Genomic DNA, 23,140 nt, shown 5'->3' on the forward strand with positions numbered 1-23,140 from the left:
GAGTATGTGGTGACGGTTGTTTCTGGCTACGAGAAGTTGCATTTTCATCAAAGTATACAGGCAATCCCCGCTTAACAAAGGTTCACACAATGAAATTTCGCTACAACGAAGGTTTCCTTTTACTACCATCTGCTCGTTTAACAAACACCAAACTCGCTTTAACGAAATTTTATCCAGATCATTTTTTCCAAGTTTGAAAGCCCCGCCGTATCACGCAAGTCAACAGGCTTTTGAATACACCAGCGCCTCTTGTGGACAAAACGCACACCACTCACTCCCCCTAGTTCAAAACAATAACAGCGTCAGCAGTATCTCTACTTGCCACCAAAACGCCCTGCAATGTCGCCTAGTGTTGCTAAGAAGACCAGGAAGTCTCTTACTCTCGAAGTGAAGCTGGATATCATTCACAGACACAAGAGAGGCGAGAAGACTAATAGCATTGCTTCCCATCATGGCTTGATTCCATCTACTGTCTACCATTTTCAAGTCAGCAGACTCTATTAAGAAGGCTGGTGAGATCATATCTTCCTTGCAAGCTAAAAAAGAACTACCTGAACTCGTGACTCTGCAATGGATAAAATGGAAAGCCTTGTGGAAATGTGGCACATAAGTTTTGTATGCAGTACAATGATGCGCCCTTTGTGTACATTCCACAGGTTGCCACCTAGCGTATTTCCCGCTCCACTCTCCCTCCCTTCATAAATTTAAGATCAACAACATTATAAAGTTACTTACATACATACATTAGTGTACATTATAAAGACTTAATCTTAAATTAAACTGCTTGAATGTTTAACTTCATAATTTTTACTTTCATTAAACCTTTCATTGTACTGTGATGCACTCTCGCTTTGTTTACTCTCAATGGAAGCTCAAGTCATGGGTTAAACTTGTTATAATTGGTTCGCTTAATGAAGGGTTTTTTAGGAATGTAACCCCTTCGTTAAGTGGGGGTTGCCTGTATATATCTGACTTATACGAATTACCCACCTCCCAAAAAAATTAAACTCAGACTTTAGTAAGATGCAGGATTTATTTATTTAATTTGGGGGGATTTAAGATTTTGGGATTACTATTGTATCTTCAAAATCTTCAGACCCTAAATTACCAGATAGTTTAGTTTATTTTTTGATAATTAAATACCCTTCCCATCAGGAAGACATTTTTAAATGTCTTGTGTGGTTATGTCATAGCCTGACAGTACGTGGCCAGGAGTCAAGTAGGGAGGTGTGTCATTTAGCTCTCTAAGTTTTGCCTGACAGGTATAAGTTGACAAGAATTAGAATGAGAAACATCAAGAAGAGAAGACAACTAGAAACAAACAACAAATGTATTGTTGGGAGACAGCTGGACTTTCAATTCTGGCCTCCCCTCTCCCCTCCATCGTTCGTGTTATCTCCCCCCCCCAAGACCCTCCAAGACCCTGCCTCACTGCCAGGCTTCTCCACCATCTCTCTATATCATAAGACATGATTTTTTCAAACACTTTTTTTTTTCTTACTGCCTTCATCATCACAACAACATAGCTCTCACAATAACACTATTACGAAAGATTATGTTGTGACAGAGGTAGAAAGCTGTACCAGACAAGCAATAAATACTTAACTATCATTATCTCACTTCAACACACTAATAATGACTCAGATAGTGTCCAGTTCAGCTGTAAAACGGCAGATTGCCATGACGCTGCTGATGGCACCTTCCCAACCATCACATATTCTAGAGAAGCAGGTATCTGATATGTTATCATTTTACCATGCTCCAGGAAGTCATTATTGTATACACAATCATTTAATGTGCTTTCATACCTTGTTTTCTTACCCATTTGGGTTATGAATATGTTTTTTCTCAATTTATAAGGGATTGGGAAAGGAAATTCCGCGTATCCGGATATTTCGCGTATCTGCCAGGGCCTTGGCTGCTATAATCCAGATATGCGGGCGATTACTGTATTACATTTTGCTTACTTTCCTGCTTTATTTTCCTATCTTTTATAGTTATAGCATGATAGTAATAGTAGTATATATTTGTTTTGGTCTTGGGGGGTGGTTTGGAACGAATTATAATTTCTTCCATAAGAATACATGTATTTTGATGCTTTGAAGTAAGAAAAAAATTTTGAACGGATTAAGTTCGTATTCCAAGGCATCACTGTACAGTAAAAGGCTTAATGATAGTAAAAATTATGAAGTTAGACATTTAAGCAGTTTAATTTAAGACTAAGTCATTATAATGTACACTAATGTATGTATGTAAGTAACTTTATAATGTTGATGATCTTAAATTAATGAAGGGAGAGAGAGTGGAGCAGGAAAAACGCTAGGTGGCAACCTGTGGAATGTAAACAAAGGGCGCATCATTGTACCGCATCCAAAACTTATGTACTGCATTTCCACAAGGCTTTCTGCAGACTTAAAAATAGTAAAGACACTAGATGGAGTCAAGCCATGGTGGCAAGCAGTGCTATTAGTTTTCATGCCTCTCTCGTGTCTGTGAATAATATCCAGCTTCACTTCGAAAGTAAGAGACTTCCTGGTTTTCTTGGCAACACTAGGCGACATTGCAGGGCTAGTTGCAGGGTGTTTTGGTGGCATGTTTAGCGAGAGAAGACAAGCTGCTGCTGGACTCTGTTATTGTTTTGAACTTAGAATGGGGAAGGGTAGGGGAGTGAGTAGTGCGCGTTTTGTCCACGAGAGGCACTGGTGTATTTAAAAGCCTGTCAGCATGCGTGATACGGCAGGACTTTCAAACTTGAAAAAAATTACCTGGATAAAGTTTCATTAAAGCGAGTTTGGTGTTCATTATACGAGCAGATGGTAGTAAAAGGAAACATTCGTTGTAGCGAAATTTCGTTGTGTGAACGTTCGTTAAGCGGGGTTTGCTTGTATTTGGAAAAATAACATAACATAAGATAGATTTCTTCTACTCTAGACTAATATCATAACGGGGATACAACTTACGAAAGAGTGCATGTTGTGTTGCAGGTATTAGATGCATGATGCCACTGGTAGACCCTCACAGGGCCTCAAGCCAAGCTGAGACAGACTTTGTGGTACCTCGGACCAGCCTTTCTCACCGCCTTGCTAAGGTCAGCCAAGCCGAGGCAGACAGGACCAAAGCAGCAGACGGGAAGAAGTAAGTTGATTCTCAAAAGCCTGTGTATTCCTATCTTCATTTGTTGATGATGGCATTTTGCAGTATGAGAATCTTTTATTTGCTTTTAAACTTACTAGTAAGATTTTTTTTTCACTTCGTTATGGTATATGTGTTAAAATTTTCATTTATTAATAAAGAATTGAAAAGAAAAGCTGCCTCAGAATTACTTGAAAATTAACTGAATTGAGACAAGCATGTATGAGTGGTTACATTAACATTTTTCAGATTTTCTAAAAATATTAATTAAACTTAATGGATTTATGAATTCACCTGCATTTCAATAATATTATTCTTTAATTAGAAGGACTACAACCTTGATATTGATACAGAGGTTTTGATGATTGAAGGCCTCTTATTGCCATTGTATAACACAGCATCCTACTAAAACTGTTAATTATGAGAACAAGAACAGTGTTGATGTTATAGACACCTCAACACCACCATGTGTTTTGGAGTGAGAACTAGATGGCAAAGTAAATATATATTATTACACATTGGAACATTCTCCTCTTTATACCTTATAGGGCTGAGCTAACATAGTTTTTTTCTGAAGCAAATGCTATACTACTGCAGAATTTGGAGGTAGACTCACTAAACATTCAATATGCATAGGAGTACCACTTAACTGCATGGAAAAAAAATATTTTCTTGACACAAAAGCCAGTAGGTTGGGGTTGAAGCAAAGAAGAGTATTGGTCAGTAATGTTCCCTTCTTTTCTTCCTGTCTTATCTTTTCTTTCTGGCTCTTCATCTGTGTTTGTGTGTGTGTGTGTGTGTGTGTGTGTGTGTGTGTGTGTGTGTGTGTGTGTGTGTGTGTGTTTCACTGTTTGATCTGCTGCAGTCTCTGACGAGACAGCCAGACGTTACCGTACGGAACGAGCTCAGAGCTCATTATTTTCGATCTTCGGATAGGCCTGAGACCAGGCACACACCACACACTGGGACAACAAGGTCACAACTTCTCGATTTACATCCCGTACCTACTCACTGCTAGGTGAACAGGGGCTACACGTGAAAGGAGACACACCCAAATATCTCCACCCGGCCGGGGAATCGAACCCTGGTCCTCTGGCTTGTGAAGCCAGCACTCAAACCACTGAGCTACCAGGCGTGTGTGTGTGTGTGTGTGTGTGTGTGTGTGTGTGTGTGTGTGTGTGTGTGTGTGTGTGTGTGTGTGTGTGTGTGTGTGTGTGTGTGTGTGTGTGTGTGTGTGTGTGTGTGTGTGTGTGTGTATGAGGAAAGGAGAACTGTGCACTGCAAAAAGCATCAGTTACAGGCCAGGTTCTTGCATCTATTAGGGTTAGTAATGACAAACTTTTCCCCAATGCTGCTCTTGATGAAAAGAAGCCACCTAAAGAAGACAGAAAATCAGATTTCTTCCAAAGACCAACAGCAACCACATGAACTTCAACAGGAGCAACAACAGCAGCAGCAACAAAAACAACAACATCAACAACAACAACAGCTACTACTACAACAACAACAGCAGCAGCAGCAGCAGCAGCAACATCAACAACAAGAACAGCAGCAGCATCGTCACCATCACCACCACCACCACCACCACCACCAACTCCACCATCATCATCAACAGCCACAGCAGCAGCAGCAGCCAGCACTTAGACAGGTGGTAGGACAGGTGGGGAGGTGTTCAAAGCAGTACTACAAGCACCAATGCTGCGCCCTGGTGTCCATGCACCCTATATACATGCACAAATACTGATCCAAGCTCTCATTTAGCCTCCCATGCATGCCCTGCCGTATCCTGCTTGTACGTCATGCCAGCAATAGTAACGTTCATTCCTCCTTCCCCAGTCCCTAGAGGGGTGCACAGAGCCTAAGACCTTGTAGACGTTTCAGCGTCTTACCTTGGCTAATTTGAATAGTTCAGTAAGAATCTTTCACTCACTGGGCCGGAGTGGAAAGTTTTAGTGCTCAAGTGTTTTCATGATTTTAGTGATTATTTAACAAGGATTCTAGTACATCAGTGAGGAACAATACCTGAGAACCTGACTAATTGTCTTTTGTGTTTCTAAATATAGGCCTTGGGCCTAGCCATATCACATACTCTGCAAATTGTAAGGCTTTTGAGAGGAGCAGAGTGATCAATTGATTGCCTTTGCTTTTGTTGCTTGCCTTTCTCTGCAAGTTATTGCATTCCTACAAGTTCTTATATAAGCTTGTGATGTATGTTTCATTACTGGTTCATCTTATGTTTATTGAGAAAGTAGATAACTCATTTTTTAATTGGTTGTCTAAGTATTGAATTCTCAAATTATTTGCTTCATTAGTGTGAGAAGTGGAAGTTATTGTAGTTTTCAAGGATGTTTCCATGACTAGTGATAGTTTGAGAAGGATTCTGCACTATTGCTATGAAATAGACACTCAGGGGAATTAATTTCTTTGGCCATTTAAAATCATTTTATAGAACTCAGGCCATTCAAGAATACAAACTATGACTTAAATTTGGTAACAGATGTTTGGTGTGCAAAATAAGAAGTTTGTACATAAGCAGGAGGTACATTGTATGCATGATAAGAGGAACAAAAAAAGGCCTTTACGAGATATGTGTGGGATGACTGAGTGTTTGTTCTGTAGATACCAAGCTGGATATGTTAAATTGCTTCAATAAGTGATGTGATAGAATCCAGAACAATAATATATCAGTTATGACAATGCTGCTTGGGCCAACTGTGGAGGAAGACTGAGAAAGATGAACACCAGGGAAGAAGCTATCTGTGATGGTATAAAGTGGGAGAGATTCATAGGCTATCCATCATCATACAGGGAAGATATGGATGTTAGGCAAGATGATAATTATACCAGGGCCAGCTGTAGTATATTGTTTGGGTGTCAAGTCTGCAGCAATGAAGCCATGAACAAGTGCAATGAATTGTGATGAATGATGAACAGCTACAGTGAACAATGTAATACCTCATCACAAGTGCTTATACAAGTATTGATCAGCATAGTGATGATTAGTAAGCAGTCTACTATTACAGTTTGATTCTTTTATACCATCGTATTATGCAAGACCATCACGTGGCCACCAGTATTCATGGCTGTTTGAGGTGTCTGGCTGGCCAGAGCCTGATAGATACCACTGGGGTACTTTTCACAAGTAAGAGATAAAAAGATACTTTAGTCATTTGGATACAGTTTTATTTTTACAGAAGTCTCCATTATGCATCACGCACTCAACACACAGCTCTATATGTGAATGCCATTCCCTGTCTGTCTATACTCTATATGCTACCATTAAGTCAGTGTCATGCTGTTAGGTGTTTGGAAATCTACTTGTATGTGGGAAAAAAAAGAAAAAAAAAAAAAAGAATCCAGTGGGGGTCTGACGGGGCTAAGTGTGTGAATGTGTGGTGCCTCATCTGGACTACCCAGTGTGCAATTGCCAGCCTCTCATATAGAATGGTAGATTTGATAAATAAAGATTGCTTTTAGAATGTAAAATGTTCATAAGAATTGCTGGTTATTTTTTTTTTTTTTTTTTTTTAGATATTTTTCTCTTGAGTTGTGCTTGAATTGTTCCAAACAACTTCATAGGTTGATACTATATATAATCATTTATGCATGGCATCCAACAGTTTAGCCATCATAGGGTGGCAACTGCATGATTTCTGAAGCTTGCATTTCAACATTTACTGACTGCAATGTGTAGGCCTACTGGCTTCTTGCAGCTTCCATCTTGTTCTTATGTTCTTAGCCTTTTTCTATATAGTACTGTGAGATATCAGTGCTCCAGTACCCAGACCTTGTCCTTATCAGGGAGAGGGAGTCTTGCCTTCCACAGCTGTGATGTTTGTTCCTTTCATATAGTTCTGCCAAAATTGATATCCATATAGTAGTACAGTAAGGTCTCGGTTTACGTCAGAGTTACGTTCCTAAAACATGACGTAAGTCAATTTTGTACGTAACTCGAGTTTCTGTACATTTCAAAGCATATTATCGAGTTTTCAACCAATCATTGTTTATGGTCATTCAGGTAAGTTAAAGGTTATATTGTTATATTATTTACAACTATGTAGGAATATGAAACACAAGCTTGTTTTTGTTGTTGATTAGGGCCACGAACGCAAAGGACTGCAGGTTGCCGAGAGGGGTGGACGCCTGAGGCCGCCAGGAGGGTGGGCAGGTCGAATGTTGTGGCGCCCACAGGGCGGACAGCTGGGAGCGTGGTGCAGTGCGGTGGGAGTAGAAGCGTGGGCAGCGGGCAGGAAATGCAATAGGAAAGGGCAATAGGGATCAGCAGACAGGCGCAGACGGTGCAAGTCAGCTGCAGTGTCGTGTGGCCCAGGCGAAGGCTCCGGAGTTGTTATTGTTGTGATGGGTGTGCGAGCCCTCAAGGTCGTCAACCTCCCGTTGTCATGGTAACGGGCTTCCCATTTTCTTCTTCCTCCCTCACACACAGCTGCTGCCTCCCTTCTCATGTCTTTTAATTATGTCCTCTTTTTCTTGTAGCATAATGGTTTTCCTTTTCTTAGCATCACTGCTGTCACTAAGGAGTTTTCTCTTTGGTGCCATTGAGCAAGATACTAAGAACTTGAGTCAGTAAACGCAGAAGTAGGATAACACTCTTGCCAGGGGCGACGGTGTGGTGTAAGTGAGGCAGGGTGTTATTGTATTCAAGCGTGTGGCGGGCAGCCACCAACAATAACAATAAATCCTGCACTTTATGATTTATAAATTTTCAATTTTTTTAATCAAATTGCCTTATAGTGGACTGACATAACTACGAGTTTGACGTAACTCAAGACCGACGTAACCCGGGACTTTACTGTATATATATATATATATATATATATATATATATATATATATATATATATATATATATATATATAGATAGATAGATAGATAGATAGATAGATAAATACAGGTAACTCTCAATTTACGCGATAGATGCATTCCAATAGGCATCACATATATCAAAATTCGCGTAAAACAAACTTGTAATTCTCATAAGAAACAATAGATAATAGGGGGGATGCGAGATGTGGTCCAAAAAATTTGTACAAAATACTCTATTTATTTGGCTAAATTAACATGTTTTTATTATTTACCATTCTAAATACTAGAAGTGTATTTAAAGTAAAGGGAAAAGCAAGAAATAATAAGAGAAAGCAAAAAATAATAAGAGAAAACAAAAAGCAAAGAAACAAACACAACACTCACTGCGTCACTGCCTTCACCATTCACACCACAGTCGGTAACCATCTCCCTCTGAGCTTTTCCACTTTATCAAAAATCCACTTATCAAAAATAACCCTACAGTTTAAAAGTGAACACTAGTAAAAAAATAAATGCAGGACGCCAATGTCTTCACCTCTCACAAGCGCATGCCGTTGCTGTCCACCTCCCAGTCAAGGATGTCATCATCCTCTGCTTCCATGGGATCATCCACATCCTCTTCTGGTACTACATCTTCCACTCGTGTTTTCTTGAAAACACGGTGGTCTGGCACTTTTTCTTGGAAAATTCTTTTTGCATCACTGTGTAGCAGAAGAGTACGTCCATGGCAGTGGAGCTCCCACCTATCAGCCAGCTGCGGAACTGTCTGGCGCGCAGTTTGAAATTGCGTCTGGCGCTCAGTTTGAAAATGCGGTTGGGCCAAATCGCGTATAAGCAAACCAATCACGCAAATTTAATTAATTATAAAAAAAATTTCGGTCACGTATTAACAAAAACGTGTAAATTAAACATGTGTAAATCAAGAGTTACCTGTATATATACTTTATTTTGTTTTTATTTTGTTTTTATTTATTTCTTATTTTGTATTTATTTTAAAATTTTATTCTGTTTACTTTATTTATTTATTTTTTTTTATTTTTTTTATTTATTTATTTTTTTTTTTTTTTTCTTCCTCATTGATCCTGCTCAGTTACCCTCAGAGCAGATCCTACCAGTCATCATATGCTTTAACTTTCCACTGGCTTTGATGTATGTCTGATGTATGCCTTGACACGCTGTCAAGAAGCCATACCAACAAGACACATGAAAACAGCTCCAGGGAAGCACTTCAGCAGGCGTTGGAGCCTGACCTAGACATGTGTACAAGGGGAAGAGAGGGCCATAGGGATCTCCTGTCTCCACAATAAATAAAATTTTGATACTGAAGAGACTGAGTTATGATAATACGGAAAAGGATTATTCTGATTATAGAGGTAATATGAGGAGGCTGATAAACGTGGAAAGGGAGATAAGATGCATGAAGGAGGTGATGTTAAATATGATGGAAAAACAAGACAAGTTATTAAAAGAAAACACTGAACTAAAAGTGAGATTAGAGGAATGTGAGAAAGTAAAAGAAATAAATCAAGAGATGAAGCAGGAGATGCAGAAGATAAAGAAACAAAGCGATATAGTAAAGGCTACATGTTACAACTATGAAGATTCTTTAAAGAGCCTACAAAAAAAAATACAGGATGGGGAGGATAAAGTAGAGAATGGAATGGGTGAAAGCAAACAGACAATTTGGGTTCTGAACAGGACAGTCATGTGTGTCAAACTTATTAAGTTTCTACTCAAGAGTAATAGCAGGGCTGGAGAGCAGAGATGGATGGGTGGACACGGTATACCTGGACATAAAAAAGGCTTTTATAAAGTCCCTCATGGCAGACTACTTTGGAAGTTAACAGAGGAGAACTGAGAGGAACTTTGTTAGATTGGATTAGGGATTATTTGAAGGACAGAGAGATGAGAACTGTGATCAGAGATACATACTCATCTTGGGGTAAAGTAACAAGTAGAGTGCCACAAGGATCAGTGTTAGCCCCCATTATGTTCCAGGTATATGTAAATGACATACAAAATTGGGTAAACAGTTACAGTAAGTCCTCGTTATATGGTACATATGTGTTCCTGAAAACCTTACCAGAAATTGAAATTACCATATACCGAACCGATTATAACTTGTAATAATAGGGGATGTGTTTCAGCACGTCGAAAGTCACCCCTACAGACATGAAAATACATGAAAATAGTCATATAAAATAATGTGAAATAGTACTGCACAAAAGAAATAAACAGAAAATGTTTTTATTTACCTTTCACTCGCCATGTATTCTATCAGATGATGTCCCTTCCGAGGCTAAGGGACAGGAGGGATTTCAGCCCTTACTCTGAGTGGGCAGACAAGGCTCTGCTCTGCAGATCCATTACATTCTCTCCAGCTTTTTTTTATAACCTCACGATTCTTTAACACTGTACAGACTGTCGGCTGGGCTAGGCCCAAGTTTCAAGTTATGGTGGACATACCTTCTCCCTGCTCTTTCCTCTTCAAAATATCTAATTTTACCTCCAATGTCAGACTACTCCTCTTTTGCTTTGCCTTTTCAACTCCAGCAGTGTCTGCAGAATGTTTTGGGGGCATTATTGGTGCGTCACTGTGAGTCGTGATAATAATATCCACAAAAAACATGACATAGGGATTTCACTTGTGTTCTTGGGAAACGCAGGAAGAGACTGATTGTTGTGGTGGCGTGGTGGCGCTACAGTACGGTGTACACAAAACACGGGCAGATACTGTATCTGTGAATTTTTCTTACCGTAAATAGAATTGAGGGTAGTAATTACCAAACACAGTAATTGTGAATTTACTGGATAACGAAGTACTGTATAAGGAGGACTTACTGTATATTAATTTGTTTGCTGAAGATGCAAAATTGCTAAGAGTAATCAAAACCCAAGAGGACTGTTTGCTGCTGCAGGAAGATATAAATAAATCTACAAGTGGAGTAAAAAGTGGAAATTACAGTTCAATGCCAAGAAATGAAATGTTACAAAATGGAATTGGGAAAGAGTAAGAGAAGACTGGTATGGAACTATGTGATGGGAGAGGAACAAATAGTGAAGACTAAAGAGGAAAAAGATCTGGGAGTGATTATACAGGAAAATCTGAACCCTGAAAAACATATAATTAAGATATTGGGATTAGCATATACAGGCAAGCCCCGCTTAAAGAAAGTTCACTCAACGAAATGTCGCTACAACGAACGTTTCCTTTTACTACCATCTGCTCGTTTAACGAACACCAAACTCACTTTAATGACATTTTATCCAGGTAATTTTTTTCCAAGTTTGAAAGCCCCGCTGTATAACGCAAGCCGATAAGCTTTTGAATACAACAGCGCCTCTCGTGGACAAAATGCACACCACTCACTCCCCCTAGTTCAAAACAATAATAGCGTCAGCAGCAGCTCGTCTTCCCTCACTTTACATGCCACCAAAACGCCCTGCAATGTCGCCTAGCGTTGCTACAAAGACCAGGAAGTCTCTTACTCTCGAAGTGAAGCTGGATATTATTCATAGACACGAGAGAGGCGAGAAAACTAATAGCATTGCTTGCTACCATAGCTTGACTCCATCTATTGTCTCTACTATTTTCAAGTCAGCAGACTCTATTAAGAAGGCTGGTGAGACCGTATCTTCCTTGCAAGCTAAAAAGAACCACCTGAACTCATGACTCTGCAGTGGATAAAATGGAAAGCCTTGTGGAAATGTGGTACATAAGTTTTGTATGCAGTACAATGATGCGCCCTTTGTTTACATTCCACAGGTTGCCGGTTAGTGTCTTTGCCGTTTCACTCTCCTTCCCTTCATAAATTTAAGATCATCAACATTATAAAGTTACATACATTAGTGTACATTATAATGACTTAGTCTTAAATTAAACTGCCTAAATGTTTAACTTCATAATTTTTACTTTCATTAAACCTTTAACTGTGCTATGATGCCTGTAAAATGTTGACTAATATTAGAGTGGCATTTCAATTCATGGACAAAGATATGATGAAAATAATTATTACTAGCATGATATGTTCTTAGTTGGAATATGCAGCAGTGGTGTGATCTCTGAGCTCTAAAAAAAAGATATAAGAAGATTAGAACAGATTCAGAAGATAGCTACAAAGATGGTGCCAGAACGAAAGGACCTAACTCATGAAGAAAGGCTGAAGGAAATGGGACTGCCAACCATACAACATAGAAGAGAACAAAGAGACCGAATAACAATGTATAAAATAATAAATGACATTGAAAAAATAGACAAGGAAGACCTGGTGCTGGTGGCAGAAGAAGCTAGGAGAACAAGAGAACATTTAAAGAAGATTAGGATGAGGCAGTGTGTGAAGGATATTGGAAAATACAGTTTTCCACATAGAACGGTGGAAAAATTTGACAAATGGATACATGGAGACAGGACACTATGAGCCTCGCTCAAACCCTGTACAATACAACTAGATAAAACACACACACACTCCAGACTCCAGATGACGGCGCGGGAAACAAACAAGGGCCAGCCATAAACAGCCGCCAACGCATCCCACCACACACACAAAGCTACCAGGCCTGGCCGCCAGTGCACACCACCACACACCCACATGCTCCCAGGAAGAATGAAATGAAGTGGATAGACCTGTAAGAAATAAGTTACCAAATTCAAAATATGCCGATGAGGCCCAGGGAGCAAAACCAAAAGTGGCCATACAAAACATAAGTCCATCTTCAACAGGAGCAACAATGCAAGGAAGATTGGTTATTCCTTTGTTATTCCTATCTTCTGTTATATTTCTATTTCATTCATGTCTTATCCATTTTTTCTTTCAATATCCTGTTTGAATTCATCCCCACTTCCTCCATTTCTCTCTCTCTCTCTCTCTCTCTCTCTCTCTCTCTCTCTCTCTCTCTCTCTCTCTCTCTCTCTCTCTCCCGTTTTCTATACATATTATGAAAAATCTAATTGCAATGGAAAAATTGCATTATTATTGTTTAAAATAATACCAGACAAAAGTTGATCAGAGTTTATTCCGATTTTGTGAAAATTTTTGAAGTGTAAAATAACACTGAGATATTTGCTCCTAAAGACTTTTCATAATTTTGTTCTTGCTTTGCTGTATGTATTCATCTGATTGACATGAAATTTTCACAAGTGATTGTTTATTCAATGGTGACTTCCTGGAGCATGATAGGATGATAATGCATCAGATTTCCACTTCTCTAGAAAATATTATTCACTCATACATTGCAAAAAAGTTTAGGGTAATCATTTCTCTAAATAAGCTGCAGTACACATTCATCAGCCACTTCTGCAGCTGGGTTTAAAAAGTAGCCTGTAATTGAGTGGTGGCTGTGAACCCCCACCATGAAGGGAAGGGACTCAAGAGAGGAGGAAAATCCAGGAAGGATTAGCACCAACCCTGCACTATTTCCCACAATCTCTCTCTCTCTCTCTCTCTCTCTCTCTCTCTCTCTCTCTCTCTCTCTCTCTCTCTCTCTCTCTCTCTCTCTCTCTCTCTCTCTCATTATTATTGTTATTATTTTTATTATTATTATTATATACTATTACTATCACTAACATCATTAGTATTGTCAGTGTGCATGCATGCATGCTCACACACACACAATGATATGCCAGTAGGAATTTCTCTCTCTCTCTCTCTCTCTCTCTCTCTCTCTCTCTCTCTCTCTCTCTCTCTCTCTCTCTCTCTCTCTCTCTCTCTCTCTCTCTCTCTCTCTCTCTCTCTCTCTCTCTCTCTCTCTCTCTCTCTCTCTCTCATTATTATTGTTATTGTTTTTATTATTATTATTATTATTATTATTATTATTATTATATACCATTACTATCACTAACATCATTAGTATTGTCAGTGTGCATGCATGCATGCTCACACACACACACAATGATATGCCAGTAGGAATTGACAGTTACATGAACATGTTTGCGGACGATACTAAAATTATGAGGAGAGTAAAGAATGTGGAAGATTGTAACAAGTTACAGGAAGATCTTGATAAAATATATGAGTGGAGTAAGGAGTGGCAGATGGAATTTGATATAGACAAGACCCATGTTATGAAAATGGGAAGAAGTAGATACAGACCAAACTGGGATTACAGGCTGGGTGATGAGAAAATTAAAGAGACCAATGAGGAAAAAGACTTGGGAGTAACCGTGCAAAACACTTAATGAGGAAAAAGACTTAGGAGTAAGCGTGCAAAACACTTTGTCACTGGAGAAACACATTAACAAGATTTTTTGGAAAACATATAACATGCTTCAAAATATTGGCCTTGCATTCCACTACCTAGATGAAGGAATGATGAAAAAGATATTATGTACCTTAATAAGACCCCAGCTAGAATATGCAGCTTGTGTCTGGTCACCGCATATGAAGAAAAATGTGAAGAAGGTAGAAAGGGTACAGAGGCTGGCAACAAGGATGGTACCAGGACTCAGGGAGTTAGACTATGAGGAAAGACTGAGGAACCTGGGGCTGACCACATTAGAAGAGAGAAGAACAAGAGCAGACATGATAACTATGTATAAATTGGTGAACAAGATTGACATACTGGACAGAGAGTTGATAAAGGTGACCACAAATAATAATCTCCGAGGACATGGAAAAAAGCTAATAAAAGACATCTGTCTAAATGACGTGAGAAAATACAGTTTCCCGCATCGTAGCATTGATAAGTGGAATAAACTGAGCAGTGATGTCGTTGATGCGGTGTGTGTCAATCAAATGAAAGAGAGATATGACAGGAATGGACAAGGAGACAGGATACAGAGAGCTTAGTTCAGGCCCTGTAATACACAAATAGGTAAATACACACACACACACACACACACACACACACACACACACACACACACACACACACACACACACACACACACACACACACACACACACATTTATATAAATGACATGCCAGAAGGAGTGAAGAGCTACATAAATCTGTTTGCGGACGATGCGAAACTGTGCAGAGTTATAAAGCAAAAAGAAGACTGTGAAATACTGCAAGAAGATCTAAATAAGATCTGGGAATGGAGTAAAGAGTGGGAGATGGAATTCAATGTGGACAAAAGCCATGTCATGGAAATGGGAAAGAGTAAAAGACGACCAGTGGGAATATATAAGATGGGAGATGGAGTAGAACTGGAGAAAGTAAAAAAGGAAAAGGATTTGAGAGTGACGATGGAAGAAAATAATCAACCGGCTAGCCATATTGATAGAATTTTCAGAGAGACATACAATTTGATAAGGAATGTTGAAATAGCATTTCACTACATGGATAAAGAAATGATGAAGAAACTGATAAGTACTATAATAAGACCCAGATTGGAATATGCAGGAGTAGTGTGGACCCCTCACAAAAAGAAACACATAAGGAAGCTGGAGAGACTACAAAAAATGGCTACAAGAATGGTCCCAGAACTTGAAGGGATTACATATGAGGAGAGACTAAAGGCTTTGGATCTTCCAACATTGGAGCAGAGAAGGGAGAGAGGGGATCTCATACAAGTTTATAAATTGATAAACGGAATGGACCAAGTGGACAATGAGTATCTGATCCTGAGAGAAGAATATGCCAGTCGAAGCACAAGATCTCATAGTAAGAAGCTGAGGAAGGGAAGATGTGTAAGAGATATTAAAAAGTATAGTTTCCTGCAAAGATGTATTGAGACATGGAACAGTTTGAATGAAGAAGTAGTGTCTGCAACGAGTGTGCATACTTTTAAAGTAAGATTGAATAAGTGTAGATATGGAGATGGGGCCACACGAGCATAAAGCCCAGGCGCTGTAAAACTACAACTAGGTAAATACACACACACACACACACACACCGCGTAGTGTAGTGGTTAGCATGTTCGACTCACACAATCGAGACGGCCGGGTTCGAGTCCCGGAGCAGCGAGGCAAATGGGCAAGCCTCTTAATGTGTGGCCCCTGTTCACCTAGCAGCAAGTAGGTACGGGATGTAACTCAAGGGGTTGTGGCCTTGCTTTCCTGGTGTGTGGAGTGTGTTGTGGTCTCAGTCCTACCCGAAGATCGGTCTATGAGCTCTGAGCTCACTCCATAATGGGGAAGACTGGCAGTGTGACCAGCAGACGACCGAGGTTAATTACACACACAGGAATTCAATGTGGACAAAAGCCATGTCATGGAAGTGGGAAAGAGTGAAAGACAACCAGTGGGAATCTATAAGATGGGAGATTGAGTAGAACTGGAGAAAGTAAAAAAGGAAAAGGACTTGGGAGTGACGATGGAAGAAAACAATCAACCGGTAAGCCATATTGATAGAATTTTCAGAGAGACATATAATTTGCTAAGGAATTGGATTAGGATTTCACTATATTGACAAAGAAATTATGAAGAAATTGATAAGTACTATAATAAGACCTAGATTGGAATATGCAGGATTTGTGTGGATCCCCCTTAAAAAGAAACACATAAGGAAGTTGGAGAGACTACAAAAAATGGCTACAAGAATGATTCCAGAATTTGAAGGGATGACATATGAGGAGAGACTAAAGGTTATGGATCTACCACCCCTGGAACAGAGAAGGGAGAGAGGGGATCTGATACAAGTTTATATATTGATCAACGGAATGGATAAAGTGGATAATGAAAAGCTGATCCTGAGAGAAGAATATGACATTTGAAGCACAAGATCGCATAGTAAAAAACTGAGGAAGAGAAGATGTCCGAGAGATGTTGAAAAATATAGTTTCCCGCAAAGATGTATTGAGACTTGGAACAGTTTGAGTGAAGAAGTGGTGTCAGTAACGAGTGTGCTTAGTTTAAAAAAAAAAGTTGGATAAGTGTAGATATGGAGACGGCCACACGAGCGTAAAGCCAAGGCCCTGTAAAACTACAACTAGGTACAGTGCTTACTCCAATTTTGCGAGTTAAAATTTTGCGATACACCAATTTTGCGACCAAGGACCAAAAATTGCCATTTTTAAAATTTTCCCATCTTGCTCCTTTCTCTCGGTATTGCGAGTGGTGGCGGGAGAGAGAGTGTTCCCGCAAATTATATATTACTGTATTATATAGGCAATATTTTATGAATTTATTCATATTTATCATATTATACTATATTATTATCATATTTATATTATATTTATCATAGTTTGGTGGTTTTTGGCTAGTTTTCTTAAAAATCTGGCGGTAATTCAACACAGCTCATCTGGCAACACTGCCCCGCTCCCTCCCGCCTTCCATTTGTTTACATACACCTCAACGGAGTTCTCTCTGCAAATTTGGAGGAATCCTTGTGCTCGACTTTGTGCGACATGGCGCCACCAACCAAGAAAAACATTAGGCTAACTTTGGAGCAGAAGATGAAGATAATTAAGATGAAAAGAGATGGAAAAAGGAACTGTGATATTTCAAGAGAGTTTGGTGTAGGAGAATCAACTGTGAGAATGGTGTTTATAAACAGTGAGAAAATTGAAAATGCTGTAAAAACCTATGGTGGACAGATTTTTTATTCTCGTAGCCATTGTACAAACACTGTGATCATTCATATGTAAAGATACTTGGCTCAATATATATGTGATATAAATATGGTCAAAATATTAGGAAAATATTGAAAAAATTAGGTGACCATGGACGAGGGGTCCACCATATTCAATTTTTCCCATAGGAATAATACTTCCAATTTTGCGATTTCCAAATTTGCGACTCACAATGCCGCCCCATTTCTCACAAAATTGGAGTAAGCACTAAATACACACACACACACACACACACACACACACACACACACACACACACACACACACACACACACACACACACACACACACACACACACACACACACACACACACAGACAACCCTGGAACAAAGAAGGGAGAGAGGGGATCTGATATAAGTTTACAAATTGATCAATGGAATGGACCAAGTGGATAATGAGAAACTGATCCTGAGAGAAGAATATGACATTCGAAGAACAAGATCGCATAGTAAAAAACTGAGAAAGGGAAGTTGTCTGAGCAATGTTAAAAAATTTAGTTTCCCGCAAAGATGTATTGAGACATGGAACAGTTTGAATGAAGAAGTAGTGTCTGCAACGAGTGTGCATACTTTTAAAGTAAGATTGGATAAGTGTAGATATGGAGACGGGGCCACACGAGCATAAAGCCCAGGCCCTGTAAAATTACAACTACGTAAATACAACTAGGTAAATACACACACACACACACGCACACACAGGAGAAGGGTGGCTTAAAAGGAAGCACATTGAGATGGATAGAAAATTATTTGAGGGGGAGAGAAATAAGGACGGTAGTTAAAGATATGAAGTCCAAGTGGAGAGCAGTAGAAAGCGGAGTGCCACAGAGGTCAGTATTGGCACCAATACTTTTCCTCATTTATATTAACGACATGCCAGAAGGAGTGAACAGCTACATAAATCTGTTTGCAGATGATACGAAACTGTGCAGAGTTATAAAGCAAAAAGAGGATTGTGAAATACTGCAAGACCTAAATAAGATCTGGGAATGGAGTAAAAAGTGGGAAATGGAATTCAATGTGAACAAAAGCCATGCCATGGAAATGGGAAAGAGTGAAAGATGACCCATGGGAATCTATAAGATGGGAGATGGAGTAGAACTGGAGAAAGTAAAAAAGGAAAAGGACTTAGGAGTGACGATGGAAGAAAACAATCAACCAGTAAGCCATATTGATAGAATTTTTTGAGAAACATAATTTGCTAAGGAATATTGGAGTAGCATTTCACTACATGGACAAAGAAATGATGAAGAAATTGATAAGTACTATAATAAGACCTAGATTGGAATATGCAGGAATAGTGTGGACCCCTTATGAAAAGAAACACATAAGGAAGTTGGAGAGACTACAAGAAATGGCTACAAGAATGGTTCCAGAATTTGAAGGGATGACATATGAGGAGAGACTAAAGGCTATGGATCTACCAACCCTGGAACAAAGAAGGGAGAGAGGAGATCTGATACAAGTTTATAAATTGATCAATGGAATGGACCAAGTGGATAATGAGAAACTGATCCTGAGAGAAGAATATGACATTCGAAGCACAAGATCGCATAGTAAAAAGCTGAGAAAAGGAAGATGTCTGAGAGATGTTAAAAAATATAGTTTCCCACAAAGATGTATGAGACATGGAACAATTTGAATGAAGAAGTAGTGTCTGCAACGAGTGTGCATACTTTTAAAGTAAGATTGAATATGTGTAGATATGGAGACGGGGCCACACAAGCATAAAGCCCAGGCCCTGTAAAATTACAACTAGGTAAATACACACTACACGCACCGTGTAATGTAGTGGTTAGCATGCTCGACTCACAATCGAGAGGGCCAGGTTCAAGTCCCAGGAAGCGGCAATGCAAATGGGCAAGCCTCTTAATGTGTAGCCCCTGTTCACCTAGTAGTAAATAGGTACGGGATGTAACTTGAGGGGTTGAGGCCTCCCTTTCCTGGTGTGTGGAGTGTGTGTTGTGGTCTCAGTTCTACTTGAAGATCGGTCTATGAGCTCTAAGCAAACGACCGTGGTGGTGAATTACACACACACACACACAATAAAAATAGACATAGATAAAAGGTATAATATATGGAGGAGAGATAGACTGGGTAAAGGAGGTGGAGGAGTCATGATGATGTTAAGGAAAGAGATGGTGGTAAATCAAGTGGAGTGTGGGGAAGGAAAATCAGAAATACTATATATTAAGATACATATTAATAAAAAGGAGTTAACAATCATTGGAACATATGTGCCACCAAAAGCAAATTCATGGACTAATCAAGAATATAAAGACATGATACATGACACAATAAGGAGTCCTACAAGAATCATTAAAGAAAGGGGAAAAGTGATAATAGTTGGAGATTTCAACTGTAAGGAGGTGGACTGGGAAAATTATGAAAGTGGTATGGGGGAAGAAGCCTGGGGAGATAGATTCCTGAACCTAATGATAGATAATTTGATGGTCCAAAGAGTAAAGGAAAACACAAGATTCAGAGGAAACGATGAGCTGGCGAGATTGGACCTAGTTTTTACAAGGGATATACAAATGAATGATTACATAAGATATAAGTGCCCATTGGGAAAGAGTGACCATGTAATATTAGAAATGGATATAGAAGAAGGAAAGGAAGATAGAGCTGAATCATACAAAGGAGACCGATTAAATTACAGAAAGGCTGATATTGAGAACCTCAAGAGCTATTTTAAAAATGTAAACTGGAAGGAGATGGAAAACTCAGAAATGGTTCAAGAGAAATATAACTTATTTTTGGAAATATACAAAACAAGAGTCAAGGAATATGTCCCGAAATAAAGACCTAAAGAAGAAGGAAAGAAAGATTGGTTTAATTCAAGGTGTGGTAGGGCAAAGGAGAAATGAGAAAACGAGCATGGAAAAGGTGGAGAAGAAACAGAAATCCAGAAAATAAAGAAAACTTCAAAACAGCAAGAAATGAATATGCTTAGGTGAGAAAGGAAGAAGAAAGGAACTATGAAAAGGATATTGTCGAAAAATGTAAGGAACAACCAAAATTGTTCTACAGATTCATATATGGAAAAATAAGACAAAGAGAAACAATATAAAGGTTAAAAGGAGAGAACGGAATGGTGGAAGACCCAAAAAGTATGGCAGAACTGTTAAATAGTAAATTTCAGGTCTTTACTAAGGAATCCAAATTTGAAAAACCACAGGGTAATAGAGAGACTGTCCATATGAAAGAGATTAAAGTAACCAAGCTTGAAATAAAAAAGTTGATGACGGAACTGGATGAAGAAAAGGCAATGGGACCGGATGAAGTCTCAGGCAGAATACTGAAAGAATGTAGGGAAGAACTAGCAAGTCCTATATAAATCATAAAATGCTCAGTAGAAAATGGAACAGTACCAGTGGAGTGGAAAAGAGCTGAGGTGGTTCCCATATATAAGATCGGAAGGAAGGAAGAACCTTTAAATTACAGACCGGTATCATTAACTAGTGTAATATGCAAGATGTGTGAAAGAATAATAAAGAAACAATGGATCGAGTTCCTTGAAGACAACAAATTATTATCAAATAGCCAATTTGGTTTTAGAAAAGGTCGGTCATGTGTAACATATTTATTGAGTTTCTACTCTAGAATAGTTGATAAAGTACGAGAGAGAGGGATGGATTGACTGTATTTATTTAGATTTAAAAAAGGCGTTTGATAAAGTGCTACATGAAAGATTACTATGGAAGTTAGAGGAGAAGGGTGGCTTAAAAGGAAGCACATTGAGATGGATGAAAAATTACTTGAAGGGGAGAGAAATAAGGACGATAGTTAAAGATATGAAGTCCAAGTGGAGAACAGTAGACAGCGGAGTGCCACAGGGGTCAGTATTGGCGCCAATACTTTTTCTCTTATACATAAACGACATGCCAGAGGGAGTGAATAACTACATAAATCTGTTTGCGGACGATAAGAAACTGCGCAGATTCATTAAACAAAAAAGAGGATTGTGAAATACTACAGGAAGACTTAAACAAGATCTGGAAATGGAGTAAAAAATGGGAGATGGAATTCAATGTGGACAAAAGCCATGTCATGGAAATGGGAAAAAGTGAAAGACGACCAGTGGGAATCTATAAGATGGGAGATGGAGTAGAACTAGAAAAAGTAAAAAAGGAAAAGGACTTGGGAGTGACGATGGAAGAAAACAATCAACCGGTAAGCCATATTGATAGAATTTTCAGAGAGACGTTTAATTTCCTAAGGAATATTGGATTAGCATTTCACTATATGAACAAAGAAATGATGAAGAAATTGATAAGTACTAAAATAAGACCTAGATTGGAATATGCAGGAGTTGTGTGGACCACCCATAAAAAGAAACACATAAGGAAATTGGAGAGACTGCAAAAAATGGCTACAAGAATGGCTCCAAAATTTAAAGGGATGACATATGAGGAGAGACTAAAAGCTATGGATCTACCAACCCTGGAACAGAGAAGAGAGAGAGGGGATCTGATACAAGTTTATAAATTGATTAACGGAATGGATTAAGTGGATAATGAGAAACTAATCCTGAGAGAAGAATATGACATTAGAAGCACAAGATCGCATAGTAAGAAACTGAGGAAGGGAAGATGTCTGAGAAATTTTAAAAAATATAGTTTCCTACAAAGATGTGTTGAGACTTGGAACAGTTTGATTGAGGAAGTGGTGTCAGCAAAGAGTGTGCATAGTTTTAAAGAAAAATTGGATAAGTGTAGAAATGGAGATGGGGGCCACACAAGCATAAAGCCCAGGCCGTGTAAAACTACAACTAGGTAAATACACACACACACACACAGAGAGAGAGAGAGAGAAAAGTGCTAATTCATACTGCCTGCCTCAACTCCTTTCCACCTTCTTTCCTTCCCCCCCTTGTCACTCTTCCTCTTGTGTCTTTAGAGGGAGAGAGCAGGTGAGGACAGGGTGGTAGTTCACGGCCATAAACCAAGTAAGATAATGATACTGTGAAGTAATTATTGCTCATCTTGTCCAGCTTTATACCTCTGTCTAAACATAATCTTTGTAATAGTGTTATTGTGAAAATTATATGATGCAGGGACGTATACGGGGTGAGTGTCAAGGACGTGCACTGGGTTGTAGAGGGGGCAAGGGGCTCAGAGTATTAAAAGGGTAGTTCAGTTCCATACGAGGATACAAAGCACGGAAGCAAAAAAAATTAAGGCATTTATTCATTAAGTAAAATGCATAATATGGTTTTTAATGTTACAATCAGATTATGTTGATGACTGGTTTTCATTTACAATCTGATTTAGCTAACTGAGGGCTTCTATTAACCATATCATAACAGAGCTGGGGCTCTCAAAGCAATAAAAGGGACCATACAAATGAGTTCAGCATTATTCTTCGCTAGGGTCGGGTATTGTTTAGGTTTTATCTGATACCAGTGCCAAACAGGTAATTTTGTAACGGTGCCGGTGCTTAAAGAATTGAAAACATACAAACTTAATAAAAAAATGTTGCCTTTTTGTTTTATAAAGCATTTTGTGAAGTGCAAGTTGAACAGAATATTAATTCAAATCCGTAAATAATAGGCTATAAATACAACTAAGATTAAGAAATAAATTATCCAATATAAAATAGAATTCACAATAATCTGATGGGAGTATACTTACTCATCATCACTATTTATAGCCCTGCTCTGACCACTG

General features: G+C 38.9%; 1 protein-coding gene across 7 annotated transcripts in view; it reads left to right on the plus strand.

Annotated features, from left to right (window-relative positions):
- Positions 1 to 23,140, plus strand: part of LOC123514678 (trichohyalin-like) — a 67,347-nt gene that overhangs the window by 11,522 nt on the left and 32,685 nt on the right. For 4 of the 7 annotated variants that reach the window (XM_045272722.1, XM_045272723.1, XM_045272720.1 and 1 more), the window contains exons 2-3: positions 2,985 to 3,135; positions 4,501 to 4,792. The exons of 1 other annotated variant lie outside the window; for it this stretch is intronic. In XM_045272722.1, coding sequence (XP_045128657.1) covers positions 2,996 to 3,135; positions 4,501 to 4,792 — 432 coding nt within the window. In that variant the 5' untranslated portion in view covers positions 2,985 to 2,995. Of the gene's footprint in view, positions 1 to 2,984; positions 3,136 to 4,500; positions 4,793 to 23,140 lie in introns of those variants that run through there. 2 more of the 7 variants (XM_045272724.1, XM_045272725.1) reach the window with 2 other exon arrangements.

The sequence above is a fragment of the Portunus trituberculatus genome, chromosome 38 (genome assembly GCF_017591435.1).
Source record: "Portunus trituberculatus isolate SZX2019 chromosome 38, ASM1759143v1, whole genome shotgun sequence".
Taxonomy (NCBI): domain Eukaryota; kingdom Metazoa; phylum Arthropoda; class Malacostraca; order Decapoda; family Portunidae; genus Portunus; species Portunus trituberculatus.